Source organism: Homalodisca vitripennis, chromosome 8 (genome assembly GCF_021130785.1).
Source record: "Homalodisca vitripennis isolate AUS2020 chromosome 8, UT_GWSS_2.1, whole genome shotgun sequence".
Taxonomy (NCBI): domain Eukaryota; kingdom Metazoa; phylum Arthropoda; class Insecta; order Hemiptera; family Cicadellidae; genus Homalodisca; species Homalodisca vitripennis.
This window is the reverse complement of record NC_060214.1, coordinates 6,510,927-6,538,594: the sequence shown is the minus strand read 5'-3', so window position 1 is coordinate 6,538,594 and position 27,668 is coordinate 6,510,927. Positions and strand designations below refer to the sequence as shown.

The 27,668-nt window shown below is 33.9% G+C and overlaps 2 protein-coding genes across 2 annotated transcripts; both read right to left on the bottom strand.

Moving 5' to 3' along the window:
• Positions 1-20,123: 20,123 nt before the first annotated feature.
• On the bottom strand, positions 20,124-22,560 carry LOC124367089 (CLIP domain-containing serine protease 14D-like). Its single transcript, XM_046823742.1, has 3 exons — positions 22,440-22,560; positions 21,348-21,449; positions 20,124-20,593 (listed from the first exon to the last, which is right to left on the bottom strand). Exons 1-3 carry the CDS (start codon positions 22,558-22,560, stop codon positions 20,232-20,234), a joined length of 585 nt encoding a protein of 194 aa, XP_046679698.1. The 3' UTR covers positions 20,124-20,231.
• On the bottom strand, positions 22,547-26,740 carry LOC124367090 (phenoloxidase-activating factor 3-like). Its single transcript, XM_046823744.1, has 5 exons — positions 26,655-26,740; positions 25,750-25,815; positions 25,660-25,716; positions 23,874-23,991; positions 22,547-22,640 (listed from the first exon to the last, which is right to left on the bottom strand). The coding sequence occupies exons 3-5, from the start codon at positions 25,688-25,690 to the stop codon at positions 22,547-22,549; spliced, it is 243 nt and encodes an 80-aa protein (XP_046679700.1). The 5' UTR covers positions 25,691-25,716; positions 25,750-25,815; positions 26,655-26,740.
• Positions 26,741-27,668: the final 928 nt, after the last annotated feature.

Genomic DNA, 27,668 nt, shown 5'->3' with positions numbered 1-27,668 from the left:
CGCACTTTATTGCCGCCAGAGGGCATAAGTAACTAGGGCAGTGGTTTGCTACACAGAGACACCGTATATGATTTACACCTTCTCGCACAACTTAAAGCAATATCCATTGCAGAATTTTCATAAATGTTCACAAAAGTAAAGAGTAATTGCCCATGAATTAGAGATTAATCCCTTTTTGCTTCAGTTATCTATATTCAAATATCTTATTAATACATTTATATTATTTAAAACCTCAAATTAGCTAAATATGAAATTCACAGAAAATTAATTATTAGTTCCTTTACACGGCGTTTTAAATGGTAAAACGTAGTATCACCTTATGTGACGTTCAACACATTTTTCCTTGTTTCCTCAAAGATCCTCAAAGAATCTATGCTTTTTTAATTGGCTGAGCATTAGTGAAGCACTCGAGGGGCTGGAAATTATTTTCTATATCTCTTTCTGTTCCCGCGATATCTCGAGAACGAAGTGGCCTACAGGCATGAAATTATGCATGAAATCATGCATGAAGTTAAATTTCTATATAAGCAACATTGTGTTTGATGATAGTGCATGTCACCCCATTGTATTTAGGTGAGCGTTACCAAGCATTTTTACATTGGTCTAATATGGTAAACGTGATGGCTACGAAAAAAGTGCAGATTATATAAATTTCTAAAGAAATTTCAATTTACTTATTCCGTGATTTAAAAATTTTTACATGTAAAAAATTTACACATTAGCCTAATAAAATTAAAGACTTAAAATGTAACATGCAATCTAAGCGAAACCTGTAACGGACCTATCTTGATGCATCAGAGCGCTTAAGGCGCGTTTACACCGGAATTGGCAACCAAAAATTGCCAACTCCGATTGCCGACGCTAGTTGCCGTTGGAAGTTTGCAATTTGTATCTGCAACCATGAACACAGTTTGCTTAATTTTTCTGCAACTTGCAACCAAATAATTAAACAGTATATAGAATGTCGAGTGCGGAAGAGGGTGTACTTGCTGCGGCAACGTGTGTTATTCTAGGTAAATTGAGAAGACGGAGAAGATTCTGGGTTCGACCTTCATTGCAGGCAAGAGCAAGTTATAGTGGCAGCGATCTATTGAATGACTTAAATAGAGATGATACAGATCCTTTGACGGGAGAATTGAGATGCGATAGCAGTAAAAAAACTTTTTAAGATTGTCGAGCAACGATTTTGAATGTTTAATTGTTGGTATTTGATACATAATTAGCAAAAAGGATACTAACTACAGGAAAGCAATTCCAGTGCGTGAAGGTTAGCTATAACTTTGCTATTTTTGGCAACTGGCGACTCTTATACAAGCATCAGTTATTTGTTTAAAGTTTCAAAAAGTGCGATATCTCTGTTTGCGCCATATGTTTGTGAGGCTTGTGATATGTTTCCTGAACGATAACATACAGGTGAGTAAATGTTAAATACCTATCGACCACGTGGAGCCGATAGGTGGGAGGGGTAGCGGGGTTAGTTGCAGACTCAAGTCGCCGCTCAATTTGGCACAGCAACTCGTATTGCCGACCGAGGTTGGCAACCGCCTTTGATCTTTACCGACTTCAGTCGGAAAACCAAATTTTGATTGCCAACTCGTAAAATCGGTCTGCAACTACAGTTGGCAATGCGAGTTGCAGTTGTTTTAAGGCGTTCGGCTAAAAATTGCCGATAAAAGTCTGCAATCATTGGTTGCCAACTCCGATGTAAACGCGGCTTTACACTATGATACTTGAGATTGTATGCTCCTTTCAGCCAATTAATTAAATTCTGTTGTGAAAATCATTTCACTGCTAAAAGTATACCACTTAAATAACATTCAGAAAATTTCGATAAATTTTGCATTTTCAGCATTTAATACCATACAGATTTAAGACAGTTTTATAATTTGGTTAATTTTATAATTCCCTGAAAACGATTGGTTTAACTATCAGTGCCACAGACTCTACAATCCTATAGTAAAGATTAGTGCAAATACTTTTCACTAAATAAAATAGAGCAATCCTTTTTTAATAGAATACTGGTCAAGATTAGTTCAACACCTTCAGATTAGATGCCTTCCAAGTAGAATGATCTCAATGAGAAGGCAAAGTTAGATTTGCGTTGGCTGCATTTATTTATGAAGGATTTTGCCGGACATTTTATATTGCTCAGTGAAACAGGAAATCAGAAACACTACCTTTCAAGATCTGCAATCTGGTTTCATTCTGAGGTTTATAACTAAACTAACATACGACTATATTCTATATTAAAATAAATAAATTGTAGGCCTACCAGAACGTTGTGGCACACATAAGTCAGAAATCGCAAGAAAGTGACGTATGTCAACTCCGTGGACACAATCTCAAAAACATGTACGTAACAACTAAAAGGTAGGTGCGCTTTGAATTACCAACCACTGAAAACTAAACAGAAGCCAATAGTAAATTGCGATCGTCACGGCAGAAACAAGATGGCGTGAAATTAGGAAACACGGTGGCTATTTTTTATTATTAGGTCATTCTTAATAAACTTCTCAAAAGCATACTGCGAATCCGCACTAGTTTATTACTATCTCTAATATATTGATACTTTAGTTTCCTCGACAGTAGATTTTTGTGAATTACGTAACTGTGCAAACAGTTTTTAAGCCATAAATTATTTAAATAGTAACATTTTGTTCAAAAATGTTATACCCATGCATACATTTTATAATTATTACCCATTGTTATTCCTACAAATAAAATACCTAGCTCAATGCTCAGAGTAAAATATAATAATAATATTTGAGGTTATAATGACAGAATATGTTTTAATTATCTGTTGAATAAACTATTAGATATTTCAAACGGAACATTAATTTGCTACCCTTAAGGACAGATGGTCTACATGTAGTACAAATAGTAATTACACAATTCTATTAAATTCTCATTACATATGGTGTCAGTGAGGTATTTAAACCAATACCATGATTTAATTTAGTATGTTTAATCATCCCTCGTGCATAATGTTAGTCAATTATTGGCAGTGCGTTACTGGACATGTATTCAAAGGTTTAAAATGTTACCTTTGCAAACTATTCTCTTAATTGATAAACGGGAAATGTTTTATAAAACTGCTACATGAAACTTCCACTATTGCTTATATCCGAATCTTTTGTCAAGTGTGGATTTAGAAACAAAATATGCAAACCAAATTGTTGTACACTCGATAATCCAGAACTATTTGGAATTCTTTATTTTATGGTTAGGTGCTTTACATTTTTACTCAGAGCTTTTGTGCACCATTTTCTTACATTAACAAGATATAATAATAGTTTAACAAAAAAAATATAAAATATTTGTCAATCGGTCTTTGGCTAATAAAATATTATTGGTAATCGAGAAAAAAAGGAAATTTGTATAAGCATTTGAAAGTATTTAAGTAACTACTATTTATAATATATTGGAAATAAATAAAGGAACAACAAATAAGTCAACCAAAAGCAAATCATAATATATATTTTATAAAGTTACGACAAGTTAAGTTTTTTCATTTTTATTTCTGTTTACAATCTTGATCACAATGTGAAATAATTACAAATTCTATGAGTGATGCAATTTTTATTCATTTTTGTCATATATTTATAATTAAACATAAATTAATAAAATTGATTTTTTTTCTAATTTTGTAATTAAAATTGAATTTGAATTAGAAATTAATATTAATAACTAATAAATAATTGTTTTTTATTAAATTTGTTCATACATTATAAAAATGTTTCACGCCTTCCATGTATATTTCAAGTACGTACTAGTACTTCTTCTTCATCTTCTTCTTTCAAGTACGTACTATATAAATTTCACACTCTTATCTTCTACCATTTTTACCTGATTTTTAGAGGTCCAAAATCGACACTTATGGACTATGGCCAAAATATGTTTTAATTCAAAAATATATTAATTCAACTGGTTTCCGAATGCACCACATAACTGGCCTTGGTTGTAATAGAACTAGGAGTGATATATATTCTACCAATATCAGTTAACTGTAACAGGATTGTTCAAAACAAAACCTTTCTTTTTTAATCTGCTCTGTTTTATTCCGGAAACTGCAAATAAATAAGTTGATTTATAATGTTTATCAGAGAGATGCGTCAAAAATACGAAATAAACCTGATCTATTATTAAAAATAATTAATTTATTTAAAAAATTTTAAAATTATATGTATTTATTAAAAACAAAATGTAAATCATTCATTCATGATCGTCTCGTTGTGCTTGTAAATACTCAGTGGAATTTAAATCATTAATCATTTATGACTGCTTTTTTTCCAAAGCTATTTGGTAGTATTTTTATATTTTTGGTAGTATTAGATCAATAAAGCAGCCATATTATATAACACGTTATAACTATGTATTTTGATAGTGCATTAATTTATGCGTGGTTTTGTAAAATAATTTTGGTTTTTTAACACGAAAGGAATACTAATGTGTTGTCATCCTCGTATTTCATTTTATATGCACATTAAGAACCATGATAACTTAATTTAAAATTCTTTTTACTGCTCAATTCAAGAACTATTGTTATACTGCACAGTAAACTGAAATATCTCATTTCACAGTTAACCCATTCAGCTCATCAGTTAACTCTATTCAGCTCATCCGCGACGGCTGTGAGTAATTCTGTTATCAATGAACTTGACCGGATACCGGACAGCTGAGGAAATTGTATTTACCAACAAACCATTCTCTTCCATTAGCCCCGTCTACACATTTCATCCGATCTCGTCCTTGTATTTACTTAGGCTCTCACTATCTCATTGTATATGGGGGAGTCGGTTGATGAGATGCATGAGTGTATATGGCTGAGCCCACAGACAGCATGGGGGTTGTTTGTATATCTCACTTCTTAAGTGTGTTAAGTTAGGTTAGGTTAGGTTGGATTGGGTTGGGTTGGGTTGGGTTGGGTTGGGTTGCGTTGGGTTGGGTTAGGTTAGGTTCTTCATAAAGCGTTTTCAACATCGGAGTTTTGGATGCGGCGAAAGAGACTTGTTCGTATGTTCTAGATAAGTTGGGTCATATGATATTTTTGACTATGCGAAAAAAGAGCATATAGAAATTTTTGAAGAAAGCGCACAAGGGCCAATATGACAATTTAAGGCAGATGATTACGTTACCAAGATATAAACATTTGGAAGTATTTGGAAGTGAGTCATCATGCAATACAGTAGCTCAGGTACATTCTTCATGATCATCCACCACAGTTCAATATACACATTAGGTTCGTCATCACCTAATACAATATCCAGGGACTTTTCCGATCTGTACTTCCCGACTTTAGAGTACGTCCCAGATCGTCCAACCTTTCTGAGGTCATGTCACTTTTAAGTAAGGGGAAAGTGCCACTCGGAAATCGCCCTTTCCATCAGTGGCTTTCGTGGCCCGTGGAAAACATCCCTTGAGTACTTAAATCCAAGCTCAGATCACATAAGAGCTCTGTGCGCGTAACATTCCTTATTTCTAAGAATATAGGGGATGGATTCATTTTGTCCAAAAGGGTTAACTGTGCGCTTTTTCGCTGTGCTCAGGAGGAAGGAAATCTTACATGAAAGCATAGGTCGAGTAGTACATCAAATGAAAGGTCTCTATTAGTAGAGTACAATGTCGCAAATTCGACTTGAAAAGGTTCACTCTTTACAAAAAATATACTGGTTAAAATTTTGAAACATGTACAATGTAGGTCCTGTTCTACGTGGTTTAATATTCATGTCTTGTCTGGTTTTTAAAGTAGTTGTTAACTCTTCACATCATGTATTGTTCGTTTAAAATTATATATTATAAATTAAAATATAACAGCTTGCGTTAAAATGTATTGCTCAAATCCTTGTAGAACATCCTCCATTGGATGTGAAGACTATCGTGGAGTAGTTAATTTCATGTGCTACTCGATCTATGCTCTAATTTAAGATTTTCTTCTGATTCCTTGCAGGCTACCCCCCTGACATGACAAAACAAAATGTTAAATACAAAACAAATATAAAGATTAGATTTATAGGTGCATTAATAATGTACCAAGTTTTATTGCTTGACCTTTAATTGTTCGGGAGTTATTAAACCCGTGTGGGAGTTTTTTACAACCTGTATATTTCATTATATCTTTTAAATAAATCATTTTAGTTGACGTTGACATTCTGAGCTCAATCAAAGCCCATTCTCACGTAGGAAGAGTTTGTGTTTGTTTCTTTCTATATATGTCAATACTGTCTCCTGACCATGTAGGACGAATGAATGGTTTGTACTACCGCCTAAGAAACTTTACGCAATTTTTGTTTTTTCATTTTCTCGCTTTACTTAAGGAAACCATTAATCGATAGCGATTATAGATTCAAGAATGAAAAAAGTACTCATGTGATAAAATGCCTTTCGAAATGTGAATAGCTAAATTTACAGCGTGGGTGCCTGATTTAGATAAGTGTGGAAGATCTCGGTTTCGAACTTTATATTCGTCAAGTCCACCTCACTATTTCTCGAATTCAAGGTAGATTATTTAAACAAGAACCAAATGTAGTAAAGTGATCTTCCACTTGTTATCAAGCCATTGGAATGACCTTGAGATACCTCATTTTAAACATGTATTCCTTAAAGCCGTAAGCACCCAAACGGTGTTTAGTTTTCTTGCCGTGCGAACTTTTTTTAATAAATAACAATGTTATAAACATTATACGACTGTCTGATAATCAATAAAAATGTGGAGAAAACTAAAAAGCATTTGGAAAGTGTTAAAAATTTTGCATTGTTTTTATAAGGTTAAATTCGAGATGGCTGTAAAGTTTGCTCTTAAGAGACCTTGTACTATGATTACCTTATTACTCCAGAGTTGGTGCTGTTAATCAGTTCATTCGGTGGCGCTGGTGGATCGCTAACTCTATACATGAGTTAACAAGGAATTGGAAATCCTTGGAATCTCCAGATTCCAGGAGTCAAGCCTGTGTCAGCGGCAGATTCCAGACGTTTTACTATGACGAAGGTGAACTGAGGCTAAAACTCAACAATTACATCGTGCCAATAGACAGCTAAATATCTTAGAAAGATTAGTTTAAATAGAAAATTAGTCTACTGTTCCATCGTATAAGCTACTTTTAGTGATAATTTATGGAGGAAATTTGCCAGCCAAGTTTATCAAACCATCTTACCTATTAGATTTAGAAAACCAAGCACATACCGTTCCAGCACAAGGTATAATTGCGCATGAGTGCAATAACAAGATCTTTCAATCGTTTAAGCTCTAAAAATTCAAAACATTTTCTCCAACCAATAGCTGAACTTGAGTATCAGATTTAATTCTATCTTTTGTCCACAACTTAGTTCTTATGTTACCCCATCTATGGCCGCTGTTCATATGTTGGTATTGTTGTCACTCAGGTAGTTAGTCACCCAGAGTGTGACCACGTGGTAAGATTTGATCTTAGATGGATTTTAAATATCTAGTATTAATAGATGTTTAAATAGTGCCAATAATTATAATGGAATCCAGTTAAAACACTTATATTTGGATAACATAACAAATCTTTTCTTCCGTTATTTCAACCACAAAGCTACATTTTTCGAAAATAAAACAAATACCTGGTGCCAATATATTTCATCACAAAACACAATTTTGTATTTGTGGACACCGTCTCATCACATACAATAGAGGCATCAGAATTTCTATCCCGGGGAGGCTGAAAAGCTGATGATGATGAAGCAGATAAATTCTGCGGGACATCTGCAAAGTAACCCATTCCGATGCGTTCTCGAGACCTTGCCTGTCATAACTTGTCATAACCGACCGAGCGAGTCCACGCCTGCACGTGTCAAGCTTACATATTGAGGAAGGGAAGTGGAAGTGTTGGTATTAGTGGGGGGGGGGGCATTGTTATTGATGGCGCTTCTGCAGTTTTGCTATCAAAACAAATAGTATTGGATAATCCTTTCGAGACAACCACATAGCTTCGTGAATTAATTGATCTAGTTTATTACTTGATTTGACACTACACCATAACATAAACAATACATTTAAAAGCTCAGATATAAATTGGGGGAACTGTTAACATTAAGAAATAATATGATTTTAGTTGAAGTTTGTTTTTGACGATGGAAGGCTTGTGAAACCAGGAAGTGAAAAGAAAGTCAACCCTGAGTCAAAACTAGATCCATTTTTTGGTTGACAATCTGAACATTAATTAAAAAAGAAACCTAAAGAATCAAACGTATTACATATTTGTAATGAACCAATGCGGAACAACAGTGTGGTTTTAAAACATGCGTCTAGAATGAACCAGTAGTACAACAGGCTCATATCTCTACCCTATTTTTGCCCCTTTCTATTTTCTGTCCTGATGATCGCTATTTATCTTATTGGGGTTTAGTCAGATCTATGTGGTTGGCCGATGAGTGCAGACCTATTGTGTCCTGCATTCTATAGTTCAGTTTTAATAATTAGGTTTTTATTAAGGGGAGCAGACCACTTTTAATAGCCCTATCTCCGCCATGTTAACTTATGTACCTATTACTTAAAAACTGTAATAGATACAGAATTGAACCTTTGCATGTACATACATACACCCTTTGTACATATTTAAACCATTGGATTTTGGAAAATATACTTTACTTTTATATTTATGATTTTTTATTTTTATATTGTTAAAAAAGCCTAAAAAATAAATTTGAACATTTTTTTTTTTTGTAAGTGATATTTTTACAAAACCTCTGGTATAAAGTTGTATTATGATAGCTTAAAGTTGTGTAAAGAATTTCATGTCTTTACTATTAACGGTTATTGAGTTACAGGTATATATACATCAAAAAATTATAGTTTCGGAAAATGAAGAAAAGTAACACTTAAAAAGTTGTAATGAACAGGTAAATAAACTATACTGCCTGAAGCTTCTCTATTGCATATTTATTCATTATTCTTATCTTTTAAAGTTGTTTCTTTGCTGATGTACCTCTTGTAAAGCTCCTCTAAGGCTTTTTATATTCTTCGTATTCTGTAAGATTCCAAAAAAATTAGTAAAATAAACAGAAAAAAATGCTAGATTTGTTTTTTTCAATACCTCTGATCTAAAATGGTCTGAATGTGTAGGCTATTTAATTTTAAAAGTGTAATATACGGTTGTTAACATATAGCTTAGGCTATATAAATAAAAAATGAACATGTCCGAAACCAAATAAACACACTTACCGGTTAGTAGTGGCCAGGTGAGTAAAAACTGTAAAAACAAAACAAAAATACAGCTGTCAAAATTCAGCTGTCAAAATAGCCGTGGTGTTCAATGCCTCTAAAATACTGTTGATCATGTAGTAGTTCCATTGAAATAGTACTATAACAAGTAAATAATAGAACTGGTGTAAGAAAAACGCACGATCGGTTGCGTCTCGCTCAGTTCTTGATTGTGAGGATTGAAGTGTGCGTGCAAGCCGTTAGAAAATATTTTTTTAATCACTTATCAAAAGAAAACACATACATGTTATATACCATTGTAAAGAGGAAATTTCAGGCTATTTAAAAACTGAAAAATCCAAAAAAAACCAAAAAAATTTAGTTTTAAGTGGTCTGCTCCCCTTAAGTGCACCTTTTAGAGTTAGTGTGCGTGGAATTGACACACAGCATGGTTTTGTGATTCTTGACTTATGCGTGTATCAACGCTTTGATGTATTTTTTGTTTATTTTAAAGTAGATGATAGTTATGTGTTAAGTTAGTTATTTACCTGAGGAAGAGCTTAGATTGCAGATCTCGAAACGTAGTGTTAGTGATTTTTTTGTAGTGGCAGAACGATGGGAAATGTCGGGAAACGTTCTGTTTTGTTCATAATTTGTGTGTCTTTTATGAAAAATAGCGATGGACCATCAATTTACAAAAATGGATAATTTCGGAAATAATAACCGCCATTCAAAATTTTATTAGGTGTGAAGGTGAATAGTTTATGCAAGACATCTCTCAATGTATAGCTACAAATTTGCCGAAAGTTATTAAATTCCTGTATTTCCTAAACAGCACGATTTCAATTTTTGTGAGTATGATATTTGAAATTTAAAATAATTTAAACAATTTCTCTTCATTTCCTTGTTCTTCTGTTTCATTTATTCTATTTTACACGTAGGGGGAAGTGTCTTTTCTTGCATCCGGCGGTTTTATTTTTAGTTCCCGATTTGATAGTCCTGCACCATATGAATCACTGCACTGTCATCAGATCTATTGAATTTACTGGATTTTCCAGCAAAACCGTTTTCATAAAAATTATTGATCTACACTAAATTCCACTAATATTGAAATGCGTATTTAATTTTAACTTTTTATAAGAAAGAGTCGTGTAGTATCTTATCAGCAATATAACACATTATAACTTAGTATTAACATTGTATTAGTAATTTTCTTGCCTGTCTGTCAAATACAAAATGTAACCGGATCCTCCACATCAAGCAATTGTAGTAGGAGAAAATCAACTTTTGTTATGCAAAGTTTTTCAAAATGCTGGAAAAAGCCTTTTCTAGACAATATTCTGAAAATACCATCGTGGCTAGAGTTTTGAAATAGAAGCTGTATTGTGTGACACTGAATCATTGCGTTGTGTAAAGCTCTGTACACTTTTGAGGATGCTTTAACTAAATCACATGTTTCCTAGATTTAAACTATTTGACTGAGCGTTAGCGAAGTCTATCACTCGTGGGACTGAAAAATTTTAATTTATGTCTGTCTGTCTGTCCGCACGATGGCTCGAAAACGAACTGAACTTTATACTTGAACCATTTCTGTATGAGGAACACTGAGTTCAATTATGGTGCATGTCAATGGATGGAAATTGGCTGAGCGTTACTTAAAGGAAACCATGACGTCAACGAGAAAATTGCAGAGTAAATGAATTAGTAAACAAGCTGAGAACAACGATATATTTTAACGTGTAGCACATTAACAAATGTAGACTACTCCTATAGTAAAGATTGAAAGTCAATGTAAAAGTTGGTGACAGGTCATACGTTGTAGTACTCTACTCTGTCTTGCCGGAACTTTAAACACTGATATGAAACCTAACTTATTTAACAAAGTTAGCTTGAAATCATTAAGAATTTGTTTAAATTGTTTCAGTGTACATAAAATGAGAAAAACTTTGCTTTTTATCAAATAAATGGTGTTTTTTTTAGACCCCTATGTGAATTTTTGTGAGGAATTCAATATCCCAGTGTACGTTTCATGTGATTTTAAACTACAAACTTCCTTTCCAGGGTTCAATAAACTGTGTTACCCGTTTAGTTTTGGACGTCTTGAACCGTTTCTTATACACGTTAGTGTCAATACCGCTTAATAACAAACTTCCAGTTCAATGCAAAATGTATTTGGGAGAGACTTGCGTGGAGATGTGATTACTGCAGGTGGGGACAAGTTACGACAGGCTACGACATGTCGCGGCTAGCCACGGCCTACCGCACTTTATTGCCGCCAGAGGGCATAAGTAACCAGGGCAGTGGTCTGCTAAACAGTATATGATTTAAGCGTCCTCTTTCTTACTGGATAAATTTGTATGTTACTATTATCGTTTGTTATATTTTCAAAAAGTCTTGACTGTTATGAAGCAAACACTGTCTTGTAGTGTTATTTAACATGCTGGAAATGCCTCACAATGTTGTTGTTAACGTTTAAAATATACTCATAAATATAGACACCTTTACTTCCTTTTATCATTCCATGTATTTGTAACACTTACTTACGGTACTTACGATACATATCATTTTGTCACGTTTTTACTGATACCAGCGGTTACGCACGCAATTTCTTAAGCATTACACGTTTATGAGTACTTCTGGTTCGAGTGGATTATGTTTCCGACGCTAATTGTGCACACCGTGTGTATTTATGGCCATTTAAATTTATTTTTACCGGTTTTAATATTTGTTATGGCATAGATTATTTTAACTTGTTTTCCGATCAAGAAAGCATATAAATACAGATGTCTAAATGGACAACTAAATGGATCTTATAAAAGTCTTTAAAAATGTACAGTAAAAATTAGATAGTGACTTTGATTTGATAACTGCATTGCAGTAATGACCAAGCACTTCATACTTAATATTTGCTAAAATGTACAGTTAATGGTGTACTTGTATTAACAATTTTAATTGTTGTATCTGGATATTTTCTTACACTTTCAACACTATAAATATAAGCAAATATAAAATAGTGTTTGTTTACACAAATTTTTAAAATTAAAAAAACCTTTACACAAAACGAAGAGTTGATTACATTTAAGAGGCTCTTTAAAATTTTAAATTTTTTGCTCTAATGCACCTTCAGAGACCAATGGAGTGTCGCTCGGATGGATTTTCGAAATAATAAAAGGTTTAAAGTTTAATCAGGGACCCTAAGAAAGACCATATGAAATTTCAGTACAATCGATTGAATACATAGACATTAAATCTATGGTTGAATAGTTTACGAGTAAAAGTGTGTTAAACAAACACTCAATCTCGTACTTATAACATTAAGATCGTTTTAGGATATCTTCTTGGAATAGTTTTAAAATTAAGTTATTTCTCTCACTATTATGGAACGTGATTATTTGTACACATTTTTAATAAAGTTTTAATTTTTCTGTATAATAAATAAGAATGAGCCTTGCCGCAATTTAAAATCTAAAAGCTACTTTTGTTTGCAATAAATGGCTCTTCATCTCCTCTCGGGTTTCCCATAGAATCAAGCAGAAAACTTCTTCTCAATAATAATTTCAGAACAAAAGACAGATTAAAAAACCAGTAGGTTATTTTTATTCTATATTATTATCTTTAAAGCCCTTTCTATCTTAATTCTATTTAAAAATCCCAATTGATTTAATCGTGAATTTATTCATAAAATAACAATCAATGATTTATATACAAAACAGCCATTAGGTAGAAGTGAACTATACCTGAAATATCTTAGTTAAATTCATTGAGTCCACCCTTCACTTTCAGTGCAGACATAACAATATGTTAGACCTTGAGATTGCCGTTAAGTTAAAAGCGGACTTTTAATACAAGTTATAATAGTCTTCACGAGGTAGACAACCATTTAGATGACAGTTTCGTTCTTGTTTTAGCAATATTGGTAAGAAAATTGCACAAATTTTATGTTTTACTTAACCCGGAAGCACTCGCGCTATTAGATTGAATCTAACATAATTTTTGTGTTATATAACATTTTTTTATTTGTTATCTTACAACACTGAACCCTTAATATGCTTCTATGGGTATGTCTGCTGCGTATTGCTTCATGTTTAGACATTAGAAGTTGCTGGGGTGGGGCGTCATGGTGGGTGGAGTGGACGCTCCTTGCGGGTTATTAGTTTCAACCTAACAGCGCGAGTGATCACGTCAGCCCAGTGTTAGGAGCGATCTAACGGCGCGAGTGATCGCGTAACTGCCAATTTAAATCCATCAGTTTAGTGATTTTTCTTGTTTTTCTGTTTGTTTTTGAGTTATATTTCTTAGATTGCTCTTTTATGATTTTACGATTATTGCAATGAATGAAGACCATTAAAAAGCCGTTCTTAGTTGGTTGGAGGATGTTAGATTCGATCTAAACAACGCGAGGTCTTGCGTAACTTCTTGTAGCGCGAGTTCTCGCTATACCACGTTGCCATTTTTTCACTGCAATCTACTTCTGTCTTTCTGCGTTCTGTATTTTTTTCAACAATATTGCAGTAAAACAATATAAACTCCTCACTAAATAATATAAAATAAAATTTTTGAAACAGTCTAAATATGGAATTTCTCCGTCTATTTCATGTGTGGTTTTTACAGCAGTGTTATAAATGTAAAAGTGTTTAAGTATTTTGTAGTTTTAATTTGTCGCTTAGACAATTTTGAGCGCAATTAGCACTCCGAAATGATTTGTTGGGTGACTAATTAATTAGCAACTTACTCGATATTTATTTCAAAGTTATGTCTCAAGGAAAACTAACTCAAACATATTGAAACATACTTCATTAAGTGCCATTTGATCTTGCACTATGAGTCAAACGAATTCTTTGCAAATTATGTAGATCATTAAATTAGGGATGATTAAAATACCACTTAATTAAGTATACATAGTTTGTAGTTCAACTGCTTACTACGGGCTACTAATCGGTTGTAAAGTTTGGCATGCCATGACAAGCAGCAACATGCCATAGCATATCCTATCCTGTCCGTACCTGCATTGGCCGTATCTTCACGTCGCTCTCTCTTTCTTTTAAATACACAGAGTGAGATGCAATTAATTGTCAATTAAAACACTTTATATATATATATATATATATATATATATATATATATATATATATATATATATATATATAAAGGGTGTTTCAAAAATTACGTTTAAAAACTTGGAAATGGTTAATTATGCTTAAAAAAATAGTTGAATTCCTAAAAATACATGTCTTACAACACTAATTTTTGTGTATATATGCATGTTTGTATTTTTCCGGTTAAAAACTCATAACTTAAAAGTTCTGTAAGCTACAACATGTTCAATCCTTCAAGTGATGGCCTTCACTAATGCTCAGCCAATGATGATACTCTTTGTTTAAAGTTAGCTATTCACGATGGGAGGTTCGAGAGGATTTTGGATATTTGCCATCGTTATATGTTACAAAATATATAACAACGTTTCGAGGATTGGAATCTATCCTCTTCGTCAGGTGGAAGTAATTAATACACATCAAAATAAAGAACAGAAAGAATAAAAGAATACCTGTCCTTTTATGATTTCTTCATTCTGTTCTTTATTTTTTGTGTATTAAAAACCCCCACCACCTGACTAAGAAGATAGATTCCAACGCTCGAAACGTTGACCTTTTGTAACATAGTCATATAACGATGGCAAAAAACTCCAAAATCCGGTTATCCTTTAAATGACGATAATCCTCTCCATTACTACTATGATTGTATATTAACCACGTTACAAAAGAAAAAGGTCGTGACAAGGATACCGTTGTCATAATAAAGTCAAATTGTAATGAGAAAGCCTAAGCCGTTCCGAGCCCTTGACCACTTCTAAAGGGCTCAGAGAAGGGTCACAGCTCCCCCTGTCAACTAGTGTTACACTTCCACCCTTCCACCGTGTAATCCTACACTTGTAGTTCATTACTAATGGATACAGCCCAAGACTGTTGTCAGGGATATTAAATCATCATTATAATCACCTCTTGGTTAGTCTCTCAGGAAGTATTGCTTTTGCTCTGTATATTTAACAATAATCTAATTACACAGTGTTTAAAGTAACTCCAGAAAATATAGGATTGTTAAAAATAATCCACCATATCCTTAATATTTTACTAATTAAAATTTAGTTGTGATACTGAAAGTAACTGCTTAATGGAATCGGAAAATAACCATTGATTTGGTATTCGGATATTTTATGGAAATAGAGTATAGTGGACGCTGTAAGCAACTTTCCTCATTGGCTGAGCGTTAGCGAAGCCTATTACTAGAGGTGCTGGAAAAATTAAATTTCTGCTCGTACGCACTACATATAGAAAACGGGCTTTCCTAAACTTGAAATTTTGGCTTGGAGCTACATTTCTATATATAAACAACATCGAATTTGTTGACGGTATATATTAGTCTCATGGGTAACGGTGATGTCAACGAGACAATCGCAGAATAAATGCATTTGTAAACAAACTGACATTGTAAGATGTGACATAGTAGCTCATGTAGCTTATGGGGTATAGACTTGGAGTGTTGGATGCAAACTGAGCGAAGACTGTACGCAACAGGTGATATGGTGTACCCTTAACTTGTATTTTAATATAATTATTGATTCTTTTCAAAGACATGGTATGTGTTTAAAATGTTATGTTGGGCTTAACTGGATGAGACTGAATGACGTAACGGTGAAGGAAACAGGATTTTTCCGGACATTTGCCATCGTTCAGTGAAACAAGAAATCAGTAACACTACGTTTCGAGATCTGCAATCTGATCTCTTCTTCAGGTAAATAACTAACCTAATACATAATTACAATTTACATAATTGACAGACATCATGGTGGTTGTGATTCCTGACTTAGGCGTGCCACAACGCTTTGGTAAGATTTGTTTATTTTAACCTAGTTTGTAATTATGTATTAGGTTAGTTATTTACCTGAAGAAGAGATCAGATTGCAGATCTCGAAACGTAGTGTTACTGATTTCTTGTTTCACTGAACGATGGCAAATGTCCGGAAAAATCCTGTTTCCTTCACAATCTTTCTATCATCAAAAATAACCTTCAAACAAAGAAATGACGTAACGGATTATTTTTAGCTTAGAACAGTTAAAGAGGTAAAGGGGTAAATGTTCAACCTATTAATTTGAAATAAATATTAATGAAAGTTTGTGCGCAACAAAAACCACACAACTAAATGTACTTTTAACCACTGCTAGAACAGTGCATTCCTCCATTTATGAAATCTTTCTACAGTTGTGTTATTTTGCGCAAATAAATTGAATTCATCAATTTTTGTAATCCATATTCTTCAATTATGTTACATAAAACAATGTATACGGTAGTTTTCTATAAAGAATACTTGGAAAATATTTTATAAATGTAATAATTAATTTTGTATCACATATTGTATGTGCTAGTTACTTTTTGTAAGTAAGCCATAATATTATTTTCTAATTTTAGTGAATATTCATTAAAGCTGAGTTATATTTGAATATTTTTATACCGTGCTGCTTTCTTTTTCGCTATTGTTTACACGTCCTTAAAAACCGTTGGTATAATACAAGATTAATGCTGATCAAAAGTGTTACAATATTTGCACCATGAGTCCAATCTACTGACTGTCCCTAGCTCAATAAAATAGAAAGAGGGCTTAAGGTAATAAATTATAATAAAGTGTAAGCGGTTGTATCTGCAGTGAATGGTTTGTTGAGAAATAGAATTTCCTTAATGTCTGGCAACCGGTAAATTCTACGATAACATAATTGCTGGTCTTATTTTTGATAAGATAAATAAGGTCAAGCTTATGAGGTTTTTACAATAAGTTAAATATATATTTTCACTACTTGAATTGTAACGACCGCCTAATCGAAAGACGACCAATCATTCACAATTAACGTTAAAACTAAATTATAAATGTTGTTTCAACTCTTACAATTATATCTGCAGATTCGATTACTTAATGAAAAAATTACAATAATTATAATTGTGAATAGGCCTACATGTGGTAACGGAAATTGTAGTAGAATTTAGTATTACTCGAATGTGTCATGTACTCATTAATTTAGTTGCAAGGTCCATTATTGAAGTCATACATGCCATGATAGGATAAACCATATATCATACTAAACAAATGAAGGCGGAGTCCTGAGGTAACATAAGATTGTTTTTCATCACATCCTCAAGTCCTCGAAAACAGGAAACCTTTAACATTTGATCCGTACTAATTTATCACTTTCCAAACTTCACAATACAAGATGCATTTTTAATAGGACTTTCATAAAAAATTAATTATTAAAACACTTTCATTTAATTTTAATTGTATAATTTAACATTATGGAATTTTATCGCTTTTAGCTTCATTATTGGGTATCTACAAGAAAAATAACAAGAAACTGGCTTTAGGTGAGTTTACAGCAATTTACAATTACATTAATTTATGTGTATGTGGCTACTACCGAGGATAATTAATTGCGTGATTAATGAGTATTTATTTATAAAATATACAATTATATGTAACTGTAACAGAAAACATTAGACTGTTTCAATACTCTCAATAAGGGGAGTATACACCACCGATGTCAGGGAAGCTGCAGGGACTGAGGCTGATGAAGCAGATAAATTCCGCGGCAAATCTGCAAAGTAACCCATTCCGATGCGTTCCCGAGACCTTGCCTGTCATAACTTGTCATAACCGACCGAGCGAGTCCGCGCCTGCACGTGTCAAGCTTACATATTGAGGAAGGGAAGTGGAGTCCCTGCATTAGTGGAAAGCATTGTTATTGATTGCTCCTGGTAGTTTCTGGCAGCCAAATAAAAACTGGCTAAACATTTTCAAGACAGTTTGAAGGTTTTTGATTGAAACGTCGTTATAATTAATTTGATTTAAATTTCATTCTAACTGGTCATCATGACTGGATGCGCTCTAAAAATGACCAAAAAAAAGGCAACGCAGAGAGTATCAGGGGTACAGGAGTTGGCAGGATATTTAACTGCCACTCAGCCGTAGCAGTATTTAACGTTATAGTGATGTCAAGTATTAGGGGAGTAGAGATCATCAACATCATTACGGCAGAGTGAGAAACTGTGCCCTAGAATTCATCCAACGATTGAAGGCGTTATAGTCTACTGAATGTGTGTAAACAACCCATCATGACTTGTAAAATAAGTGGGCGGTAATTTTTGTTGTACGGTCTAAAAAAATTCTTGATAAGCTATTAATAATAATATACTTATTTTATAAGTTCCAGTTTCTTAATTGGAACAATTTTAACATATAAGCCTACAAAGATAAACCTTTAGGCTTATCGCATATCAGTCAGACAAATGCTTTGTTACTGTACAAACGGCGAGAGATGAAGAATCAGATACATTGAGACATACACAGCATTATGTCAGTTGCTGTAAATACATCAACATCTCAACGTGCGTACTTTTGATACCTATCAGAAGGAATCACTGTTGATATCCATTACAAAATATGGGCCCTATCCATAAAAGTTCCGAATTAACAAAGAGTCATGAGATTCATTTCAGTGATAATTATCAGCAGAAAGGTTTCCAGTGCACTCCAAAATGAAACCAATCAATGCCTGGAGCTGGTTTAACGCAACGATCACTTATCGGGATATGGAATTATTTAATTATAATGGCTCTATCACTGATTTTCAAGGACTTGTGCGAGTTTCCAGTACAGAATCGACGAACTCACTCCCATTTACATATACAAAAAACAATAGTAGGCCAAAATTGATCCCTGTGAGACACCATATTTCAGTGGTACTTTTGAGAATGAGTATTTAATGTTTCGGACTATCTGAATTCGGCTGTTGCGGTAAGAGGTGAGCCACGCGAGTTTAAATCCATAATTCGGAGTTTTGGTGCAAAATTTAGTGGCCAAGATAAACAAACTTTTTACAAAAGTCAAGAAAAACACCTCCTTTTCTTTCAACTCTATGGCCTTCAAAATCTTGTCAACAAGACTCACTTTTGCATCTATCGTTGACATTCCTGTTATAGTAGGAAACACTACGCCAAGTTTGGACTATATGGAGGTAGGGTATGTACTATAGTAAACGTTGCATGCAAATGGATTGTTCTAATTCTTTTAATGATTAGGTATATTACTGGTTGAGCGATAGCGAAGTACCAATCGAGAAATTTGATTATTTCTGTCTGTCTGTGTGCACTGACCTATAGATTTTAAACCTTTGCACAAAACTCCATTTCTATGTAAGCAACATAGTGTTCGGTGATGGTGCATGTCACACCAGGGCTGATATTTTTACATTTGTCTAATGGATAAACATGACAGAGAAAAAGACGAGAAAATTGTGGAATAAATAGATTTGTAATCAAACTGAGTACAATCATATGAGATTTAGCATGTGACGTAACAATGAAATGTATAATAATTGAATGGCTATAGCCTTTAAACTACGGCCTAATGAGAATTAGCTCAATATAGAATTGAGTATTCCACCTCAGCGAAGCTTGTTACGCGATACATGCTGTGACCTACTCCTACCTTGTTTGGGCACTGCAGATTCACTTCCGCGAAGGGTCACTTCCGGCTAGTTTATACCTTCCAGTTGAACCTACACTAGATACAGCTAACATCGATGTGTCACTTAAATCTGGGCAATCTGAAGGGGTGGGCTTCCTAAATGGTAAGGGCTGTTGGTAGCCTAGACATAACGGCATACCACCCCATGTCTGCTTTGACTAGACTTTCCTCTGTTTCCAAGGAGATATGGCTGCGATTAATGCCCAAAACCTTCCTCTTGGATCTTGACACAGGAGGCTGCCTCTACATTCAAGCATTTAGAGTATCCTGTCAAATTGGAAGCAGCGCAAATGTCCTTTTAGTAATAAGTGCAATTTTTCAGTTTATTGATCTTAGAGAACAAAATAGGTCAATATCATACAGATGTAAGAGATTGCACTGTAAATAAACTTCAAAACTCATTATAAGTTTGCTTTATTTTAAGACATTAAACAACGTTTTTAACAAAACAGGTTCTCATTTTAGTTATAAAAATAGAAGTGAGTTCCCAAAATCATGATTTTACTAGTATATAGTATCCAGTATCCACGGTATATACTCGGATACTCTGGTAAACACATCTGGAACTCCGGATACACAACTTCCATCTTTTTTTTTCATCCCGTAAGACGTTATTCCAACAACGTAGTATGTAGTAGGGTTCAGCCCATCAGACATCATGAGAGGACCTCCAGAATCTCCGTCGCACGTACCTTCTCCTTGTATTCCTCCTGCACAGAGTTGCTTGTCGCTGATCACGTGACGACAAGTAACGCCTCGAGGACACACGAACCAGTAGTATTGACTCTCAGTGTAGGAAATCTCACACTCTCCTTTGGACACCACCGGAACTTTGACTGCCATCAGTGTATCGCTCCCAGGTCCGCCTAGACAGATCAGCATGAAATCATATTACCTTATTGTGTTCAAGGCATTTGAAACCACTTCTACTAAAGCGTTAACAATATTTCTAGACGTATTTAAAAAATAATGCCAAAGTGTGGCGCTAACTTGTTATCTTAGCGTACTACACTTTACCAGTTCCCTTGTTTTAGGATAAACTTATATAACTGATAAGAGATAAATAAAATTTGAAAAATTGTTTCACATACTTAAGTTTAATAGGCTCTTTATAGAAGGCAAACCTAATATATATGAAATTCCAATTTGATAAAAACAATTATTGTTTAAGAAATATAGTAAATTCGGTATTTTAAAATTGCTGTATTAAAAAAAAAAATTATATAGTTCCGAAATCTTTACATACACTTATACTGTGGCGTCTTTCAGTCTCTTTATCTAGATCTCTGAATGTGTAATAACTATTATTTATGTGTCTGACGGTAGGTTTTAAGTAAGCCAAGCTATGAAAAATATATTCTGAGAAAAACATTTTCGTTTATACATTAACCCTTATTAAGCCTTCATTTCCTTGGTAAATCGAGACATATTTTACTTTAGTTTACTTTATTACGATATGTAACAAAACCAGCGTAGCTAACGATTAATTTCTTCCTTAGGGGATATTTCTCCACCGATTTCAAGGTGGTGCTCAGGTTGTATGCTTATGCAATGCAAAATGGCTATCTGTTCCTAGACTATACCTGTTTTTGCATAATTTTATAAAATAAACCCTCATACCTGGTGTTGTTCTTCCCCATCCTGCGGCTGTGTAAGTTTTTTCAGCAAATTGTTGCAAGTATTGTCCATATGCCGTGGGCAGACATATCGGACGTATATTATCTGAAAACACACAAACAATTTATACAATCAATTATGCTAATTATTTCTTGGCAATAAATAGATCGCTAGAGGGCTCATCCAGAATGGGTCTAAATATGTGGAATACGTATCATAGAGTCTCTTATGACCCAGAGATAGTATGGGAATACAGGAGTGCTCTTGCAAATGCCGGAAAAAGAGAGTCAGATACAAGACATGGAGAGAGGTCTCAGGACAGATAATTAGAAACGCTCCTTTTTAAGCTAAAGGAAGGACTAGGCTCATATATCTAAGCAAGGGGAATATAAAACTAGTACTTGGATTGCTAACAGGTCCCTCTTCGAAAACATCTGATGAAGGAGGGTTTAAGCAAGGCTAATGAATGCAGACTTTGAGGAGAGACAGAAGAATCAGCGGAGCATATATGGTTGGACTCTACTAATATTTGCAAAACCAGGAATAATCCTAGGGTCTTAATAGCAAAAGACCAAGAACGTAGCCAGGAAAAATTTTGGAGAATCCAGACAACTGATATTTTCCCGTTGTGGACAGAGAGTAAGGCCCCATTTGTACCTTTGTACCTTAAAACGTTCTTGACCCGTTTCTTTGTAGAGGCCAAACTTTCAGCAGTACATGTCAGTAATAATTAATTATCGCTTACTAAACAAATTATTGAAAAAATTTAAAATTTGGGGGGAACCGAGAAATGGTGACTGTATAGTACATGTCAGTAATAATTAATTATTTAAGTAATAATAGTCGCTTACTAAAAAATTAATTGAAAAAATTAAGCGTTTAGGGGGGCCGATTGCCGAGTAATCTAATGAGTGGGACGTTGAATATGCGTAGTTGAATATAACAGCACAGGCACAAATCCTATCACAGGGCTAAGAAGCCTTCTTTAACAAATATACCTGGGGATTCAAAGCCGTATCAAATACATAACACTTAGTTACTGAATTCAAAAAGCTATAGAGACTATTAGTAAGACTAAAAAATATATAGTTTTACCAGTGAATGTTATAGGGTGGGCTAAACGGATTAGTGCAATGTCGTTGTCGTTATAGACTCCTGTTACAGGATTTATTACAGTGTACGCTGGATGGACGTACAATCTCTCAACCGTTGCCATCACAGGTGGAGAGGCACATCGGTGAGTAACGACAGTAGCTGACGTGTCTCAGAGCATGCTCTCCGAGGGTAACTTTTGTTCTGTGAAAAAACATAAATAGTTACATAAAGGTTTTGGCTCCTGGATTGATTTGACTAAGATATTAAACAAGTCTTGACTATTAATGCTCTTTAAAAAATTACGACGTTGTAAAGCTACAAAAATTGCCAATTGATATTTTAAAATGAAAATTAAAACTCAACTCGAATATTTTATTTGACACACTGAAATCGCTCAGTAAATTTGTGAGACCCAGATGACAATAAGGTGATTGCAAATCTTCTAGTCTGAGTTATAAACGGTAACTGGTTACCGTGAATGTCGGTGACGTGACTTGTGTGCCGCGGAAAATCTTGTACGACTTTCTTTAAGTTCCTGTCCTGCGATGGCCTGATTTATATGCCAAATTATAATTCAATTATTTTAGAGTACCGATGGTCAAGTGGTCTAAGACGATGCATTTTAGGTCTGAGTAAGAGATAGAGCAGGTTCGAATCCTCTGTGTGCCTTATCGCACCTTTATCGATCTTGTACTGAATCGACTCCCCCTTCTGTTTGATAAGATCCTCTCACAGGCCAGTGGCCCATGAGGATGAGCAGAATAAGGCTTTAAAGGAAAATTAGCCTTCCTTAAAACATTATTTTTGTGTGTCTTTAGTGTTAACTGAAACTTTATTTATTTAGAAGAAGCATAAGATTTTGACGACATTATTTGATAATGAGACGACACCTACGAACCAGCAGGACACTTTCGTGTGACAAAAATGGACTGAGAAATAGATGTGTATGGATTTGAACGCTCAGATATCATCTGTACGCCTTCGGGCACAACAGAAAAGCTTATTCGACAACCAAAGTTTTAATTATTTAAAATTCCTTATTTTCAGTGGTTGATTTGAAGAATAACAGGATTTCAGACTTTCTTCCTCGTTTTGTTTTATCCTTTTAACATAAATTCTCACATCATCACAAAATTAAATTTATTGCAAAAAATTTAATAAAATCGTTTTTGTTAAGAGTAATTAATTAAATTTAAATGTGCAATCTATTAAAATAATGTGCTAATGCATTATCCAACAGTTGAGTGATATGCGGTTATTCAAACAGCAATAACAAAGGGAAGTCAACTAGTTTTAAAACAACTAGTGCATGCACTAATAGTGGTACTTACAATGTTTACAATATGAGCACAAAATCTTATCTTGAGAATAATGCTAAACTGAAGAATTACGTATTTATCAAATCAGATTTTCAAAATAATAAAATGTTCTTACTCCTTTCTAAGAAACTGCCCTGAGCTAATTTCTTCATGCATGAAGCAATGAGCTGCTGTCAGGATGTACTTGTCGCTGATGATAGAACCACCACAAGCGAAGGATGTTGTATTACTATCTGAAACAACATCAATGATTACCTATTTATTTTATTAAGGTTAGCATTATTAAATTAGAAATAAACTATATTATCTTAACCTTAAATGTTTCCTTACGAAATTATAATGTGTGCTAACCAAAGAATTAATGAACTCACAACTAAAAGTGGTAGTAGTCCTAACTGGATAAGCGAGTGTTCTTATCAACTGAACAAATATTATTCACAATGTGGGCATATTTGTTAACCCTAAAAAATAGACGTTGGCCCTCAGGTCAATCATAGTACATTATATTACGTCATATTTGCATGTATAAAAAGTAGTATATAATACCGTTATGTAGCCCATACTAATACTATATAACTGTTTACTAAACAAATCAGTAATAAAATACTGGAGATATGAAAATTTAAAACTACAATATTTGAATATTTAATTACATTAATAAAGTCACATACAACTGTATTAATCTCGGTTGGCAACACAATGATCATAAATTAAAATAGAGAAGGAAAATATATATTGGTGTTTTAAAAATGAAAATTATATTTTTCATATATTTGATGTAAAAGTGTCTAACGCTATTGCATTCTACAAGTTGTGTGTTAATTAGTTCCATCTTAATATGTCTCATCGCAAGTAAAATATTTAGGCATAGTTTTAAAATTTATATAATACAAGACGAGAGGGGGCTCGCACTAAAATCTTAGACTAGGGTCTCAAAATCTGTAAGTCCGACAGTGGGTATAATGGGTATTTGAAGAAAACAGTTATCCAGTTTTGTAATCAATTGGTTTGCACAGACTGCATTCTCAGACATATGCCATCATGCACACTGAATCAACGTTTTGATTAAATACACAAATGATGTAATAACTTTAAGATAGATGTCTATTTTAACCACTTAACGGTTTTTGACGTTCATAGCTATGGCGGAAAAGTGAGCTACTGACGTAATATTACGTTCAGAGCTATGGCGGAAAAGTAAGCTACTAACGTAATATTACGTTCATAGCTGGGGGAAAGTGAGCTACTGACGTAATATTACGTTCATAGCGATGGCGGAAAAGTGAGCTACTGACGTAATATTACGTTCATAGCTATGGCGGAAAAGTGAGCTACTGACGTAATATTACGTTCAGAGCTATGGCGGAAAAGTGAGCTACTGACGTAATATTACGCATAGATATCTTGTTCCTGTTTTATTCTGTTTCTACAAAAGAATTGTACAAGAAGCATTTCTATAACAAAACAAATTATTTCTGGTACTTTCTACTAGATGTCAGCACTTCCTTGTTTCTCTGTTATGTGTATTTGCACTTTGACGATTTCTCTGTTGAAACATAGTGTAGACACCTAACACGTGTTGTTGTCACATCTCAACCGCTTTGTGTATTTTTTTGCTTTACTTAACGTGTTATTGTGCCATGGAAATATCCGACGCACAAATGGACGATTTGCTTCGTTAACGTGAAGATGATACGAACACAGATAGTACAAATGACTTAGTGGATCAATAAACTGTACAAACCTGTGTCTATGAAAACGGCATAACAAGATTTAAAAAACAACATAGTTTAAGGTATAAAAAACCGTTAAGGCGCTAAGTTGTTTTTGGCATGTTTGTATGTAGCAAACTCAAATATTAAACCGAAAAATATACTTTAGTTGGAGACAGATGTACCTACCATTCCAAATAACATCTTCGATGTAGGCCATCCAGGGATATTCGGCAATATCGACAGCTACTCCCCCAAGCACCCTGGGCCTGAGACCATCGTCAGGTGCTACCTGTCCGCAGCTATCAGTGGGTAGCAGTTGCCAGTTGGGGTGAATCCAGTTCCCTGAGCACAGAAGTGAGAGGTAAATTTAATCCTCATTTAAATCAATGTTGGTAATCATATTTATCTTTATCAGGTATTTCTTTCTTCATTTTTATTTTTTCTAGAAGATTTTAAGATTAAGTATATACTAATAATTTGTAAATCAAATTTTTTTACGTTACATTTTGTAATATAGGTAGTATACGTTAATACGTACATGCAAATTATTCACAACTATATGTAACTTTCCTATATGGCTACGTGTACTTGTAGTGTAACTAGAGACGTGAATTTGAAATGACATACGTACTGTGCCTATGTTTGCAACTTATTACTTACGTCAGAAATTCTGAAAATTATTAGTTTAAACTACTATAAAATACAATAAATAATTAGTGATAATACAAATCAACGAATTGTCTAGTTGATTTACATATATAATATTATTTTATATTTCATAAATTGCAATGTGATGGTTGTCTAATATAATAATAAGGATAATTCCATCAACCTATTTAATGAAACAATTAAAGCGATTACAGCCTGATAATAGTTTCGTATTAAAAAGCGTAAGGCAAAGAGTGTCCTATTTTACCAGGCGAAGTTAGGGCTAAGAAGTCACACTTAACCTGGGGACCTTCCGAACCACCACCAATGGCCGGGCAGGCGGGCTGCTTGCAAGGAAATGATCACTAAGCGGTCACCCATCCAAGCAGCTGCCACGCTCGACGTTGCTTGATTCGGTTATCTTGCAATAACCACTGTAACCTCCACACTGGTGTAAGCCTAAGCTAATGTATATATACATTCATTAAAATAACTATATACAATCTATATTAACTTTTACAATATTAACATACGTGGGTGGTCGAAAAAAACTAACTCCCAGAGTCAGACGAGTCGCCAAAACTGTGAACAACGTTCCGACACGCATTGTGGATTTGGTAGAAATCATTATCTCTAAAGCGAGGCGTCTACTTTTATACTTTTAATAACTTGCGTGAAAAATTGCTAGACCTTAAAAACATTTTACGAACTCGTTAAAAAAACAACTTGTGCTTCAAGATAAAAGATATACTCAACGAAATGTAGGCGTTTAATATACCGTTTATAATGTTTATTATTCTTGGAAAACAATAATGAAAGTAAATATATTTTTATTATCTCATCGGAAATTAGCAACACTGGTTGTAAAAAGTTTCTCTTCTTCTTTCTCTTATTTACAAATTAAAATACCGTACAACTTTTGTTTCTAGTATCTCTTGTAAGGAATTATATATTCTGCGATAAAAATATTGCTTTCGTTCTAAATTTTCTACACCAAAGCGAAATATTTAGTCTAGCATTTATGTACCTATAGCCGAGAAAAAACGACATCATTAAAAAAACTCCCTACAAGAACAATGTCAAGTTGTGTCAATGTGGTGTGTCTCAAGTTAGGCATTACAGTTACAAATATATTTCATATTCTGTCTTCTTTATTTTCCCTGCACTCCGGAGCCCTTGTAATGTATGGATGGCATTTGTGCCAGATTTATCAGTGTTGTAAACGAAATAAAAAACACTAAGGAGTTATGTAAAGTATATATTTTTTAAACTATAAAAATGTAAGTTTCGAAAAATATAAATGCCTTATTGGGAAAATAGATATACAGTTTATCTTTAAAACAGATTTTAGCAGCCTATTACTAGACCGAAAGGCTCTTCATAAAAAGTTTGCACAAAACAAATTTCTCCCTCACATTCACAGAAGACAAAAAAGCAAAGAAAATGTAATGACTGTTAGCAAAGCCTATTACCCAAACGGGTGATTTTAAAATTATGTCCGTCTGTACCAAAAACAAGCATACTAATAGACTTGAAACTTTAGATGA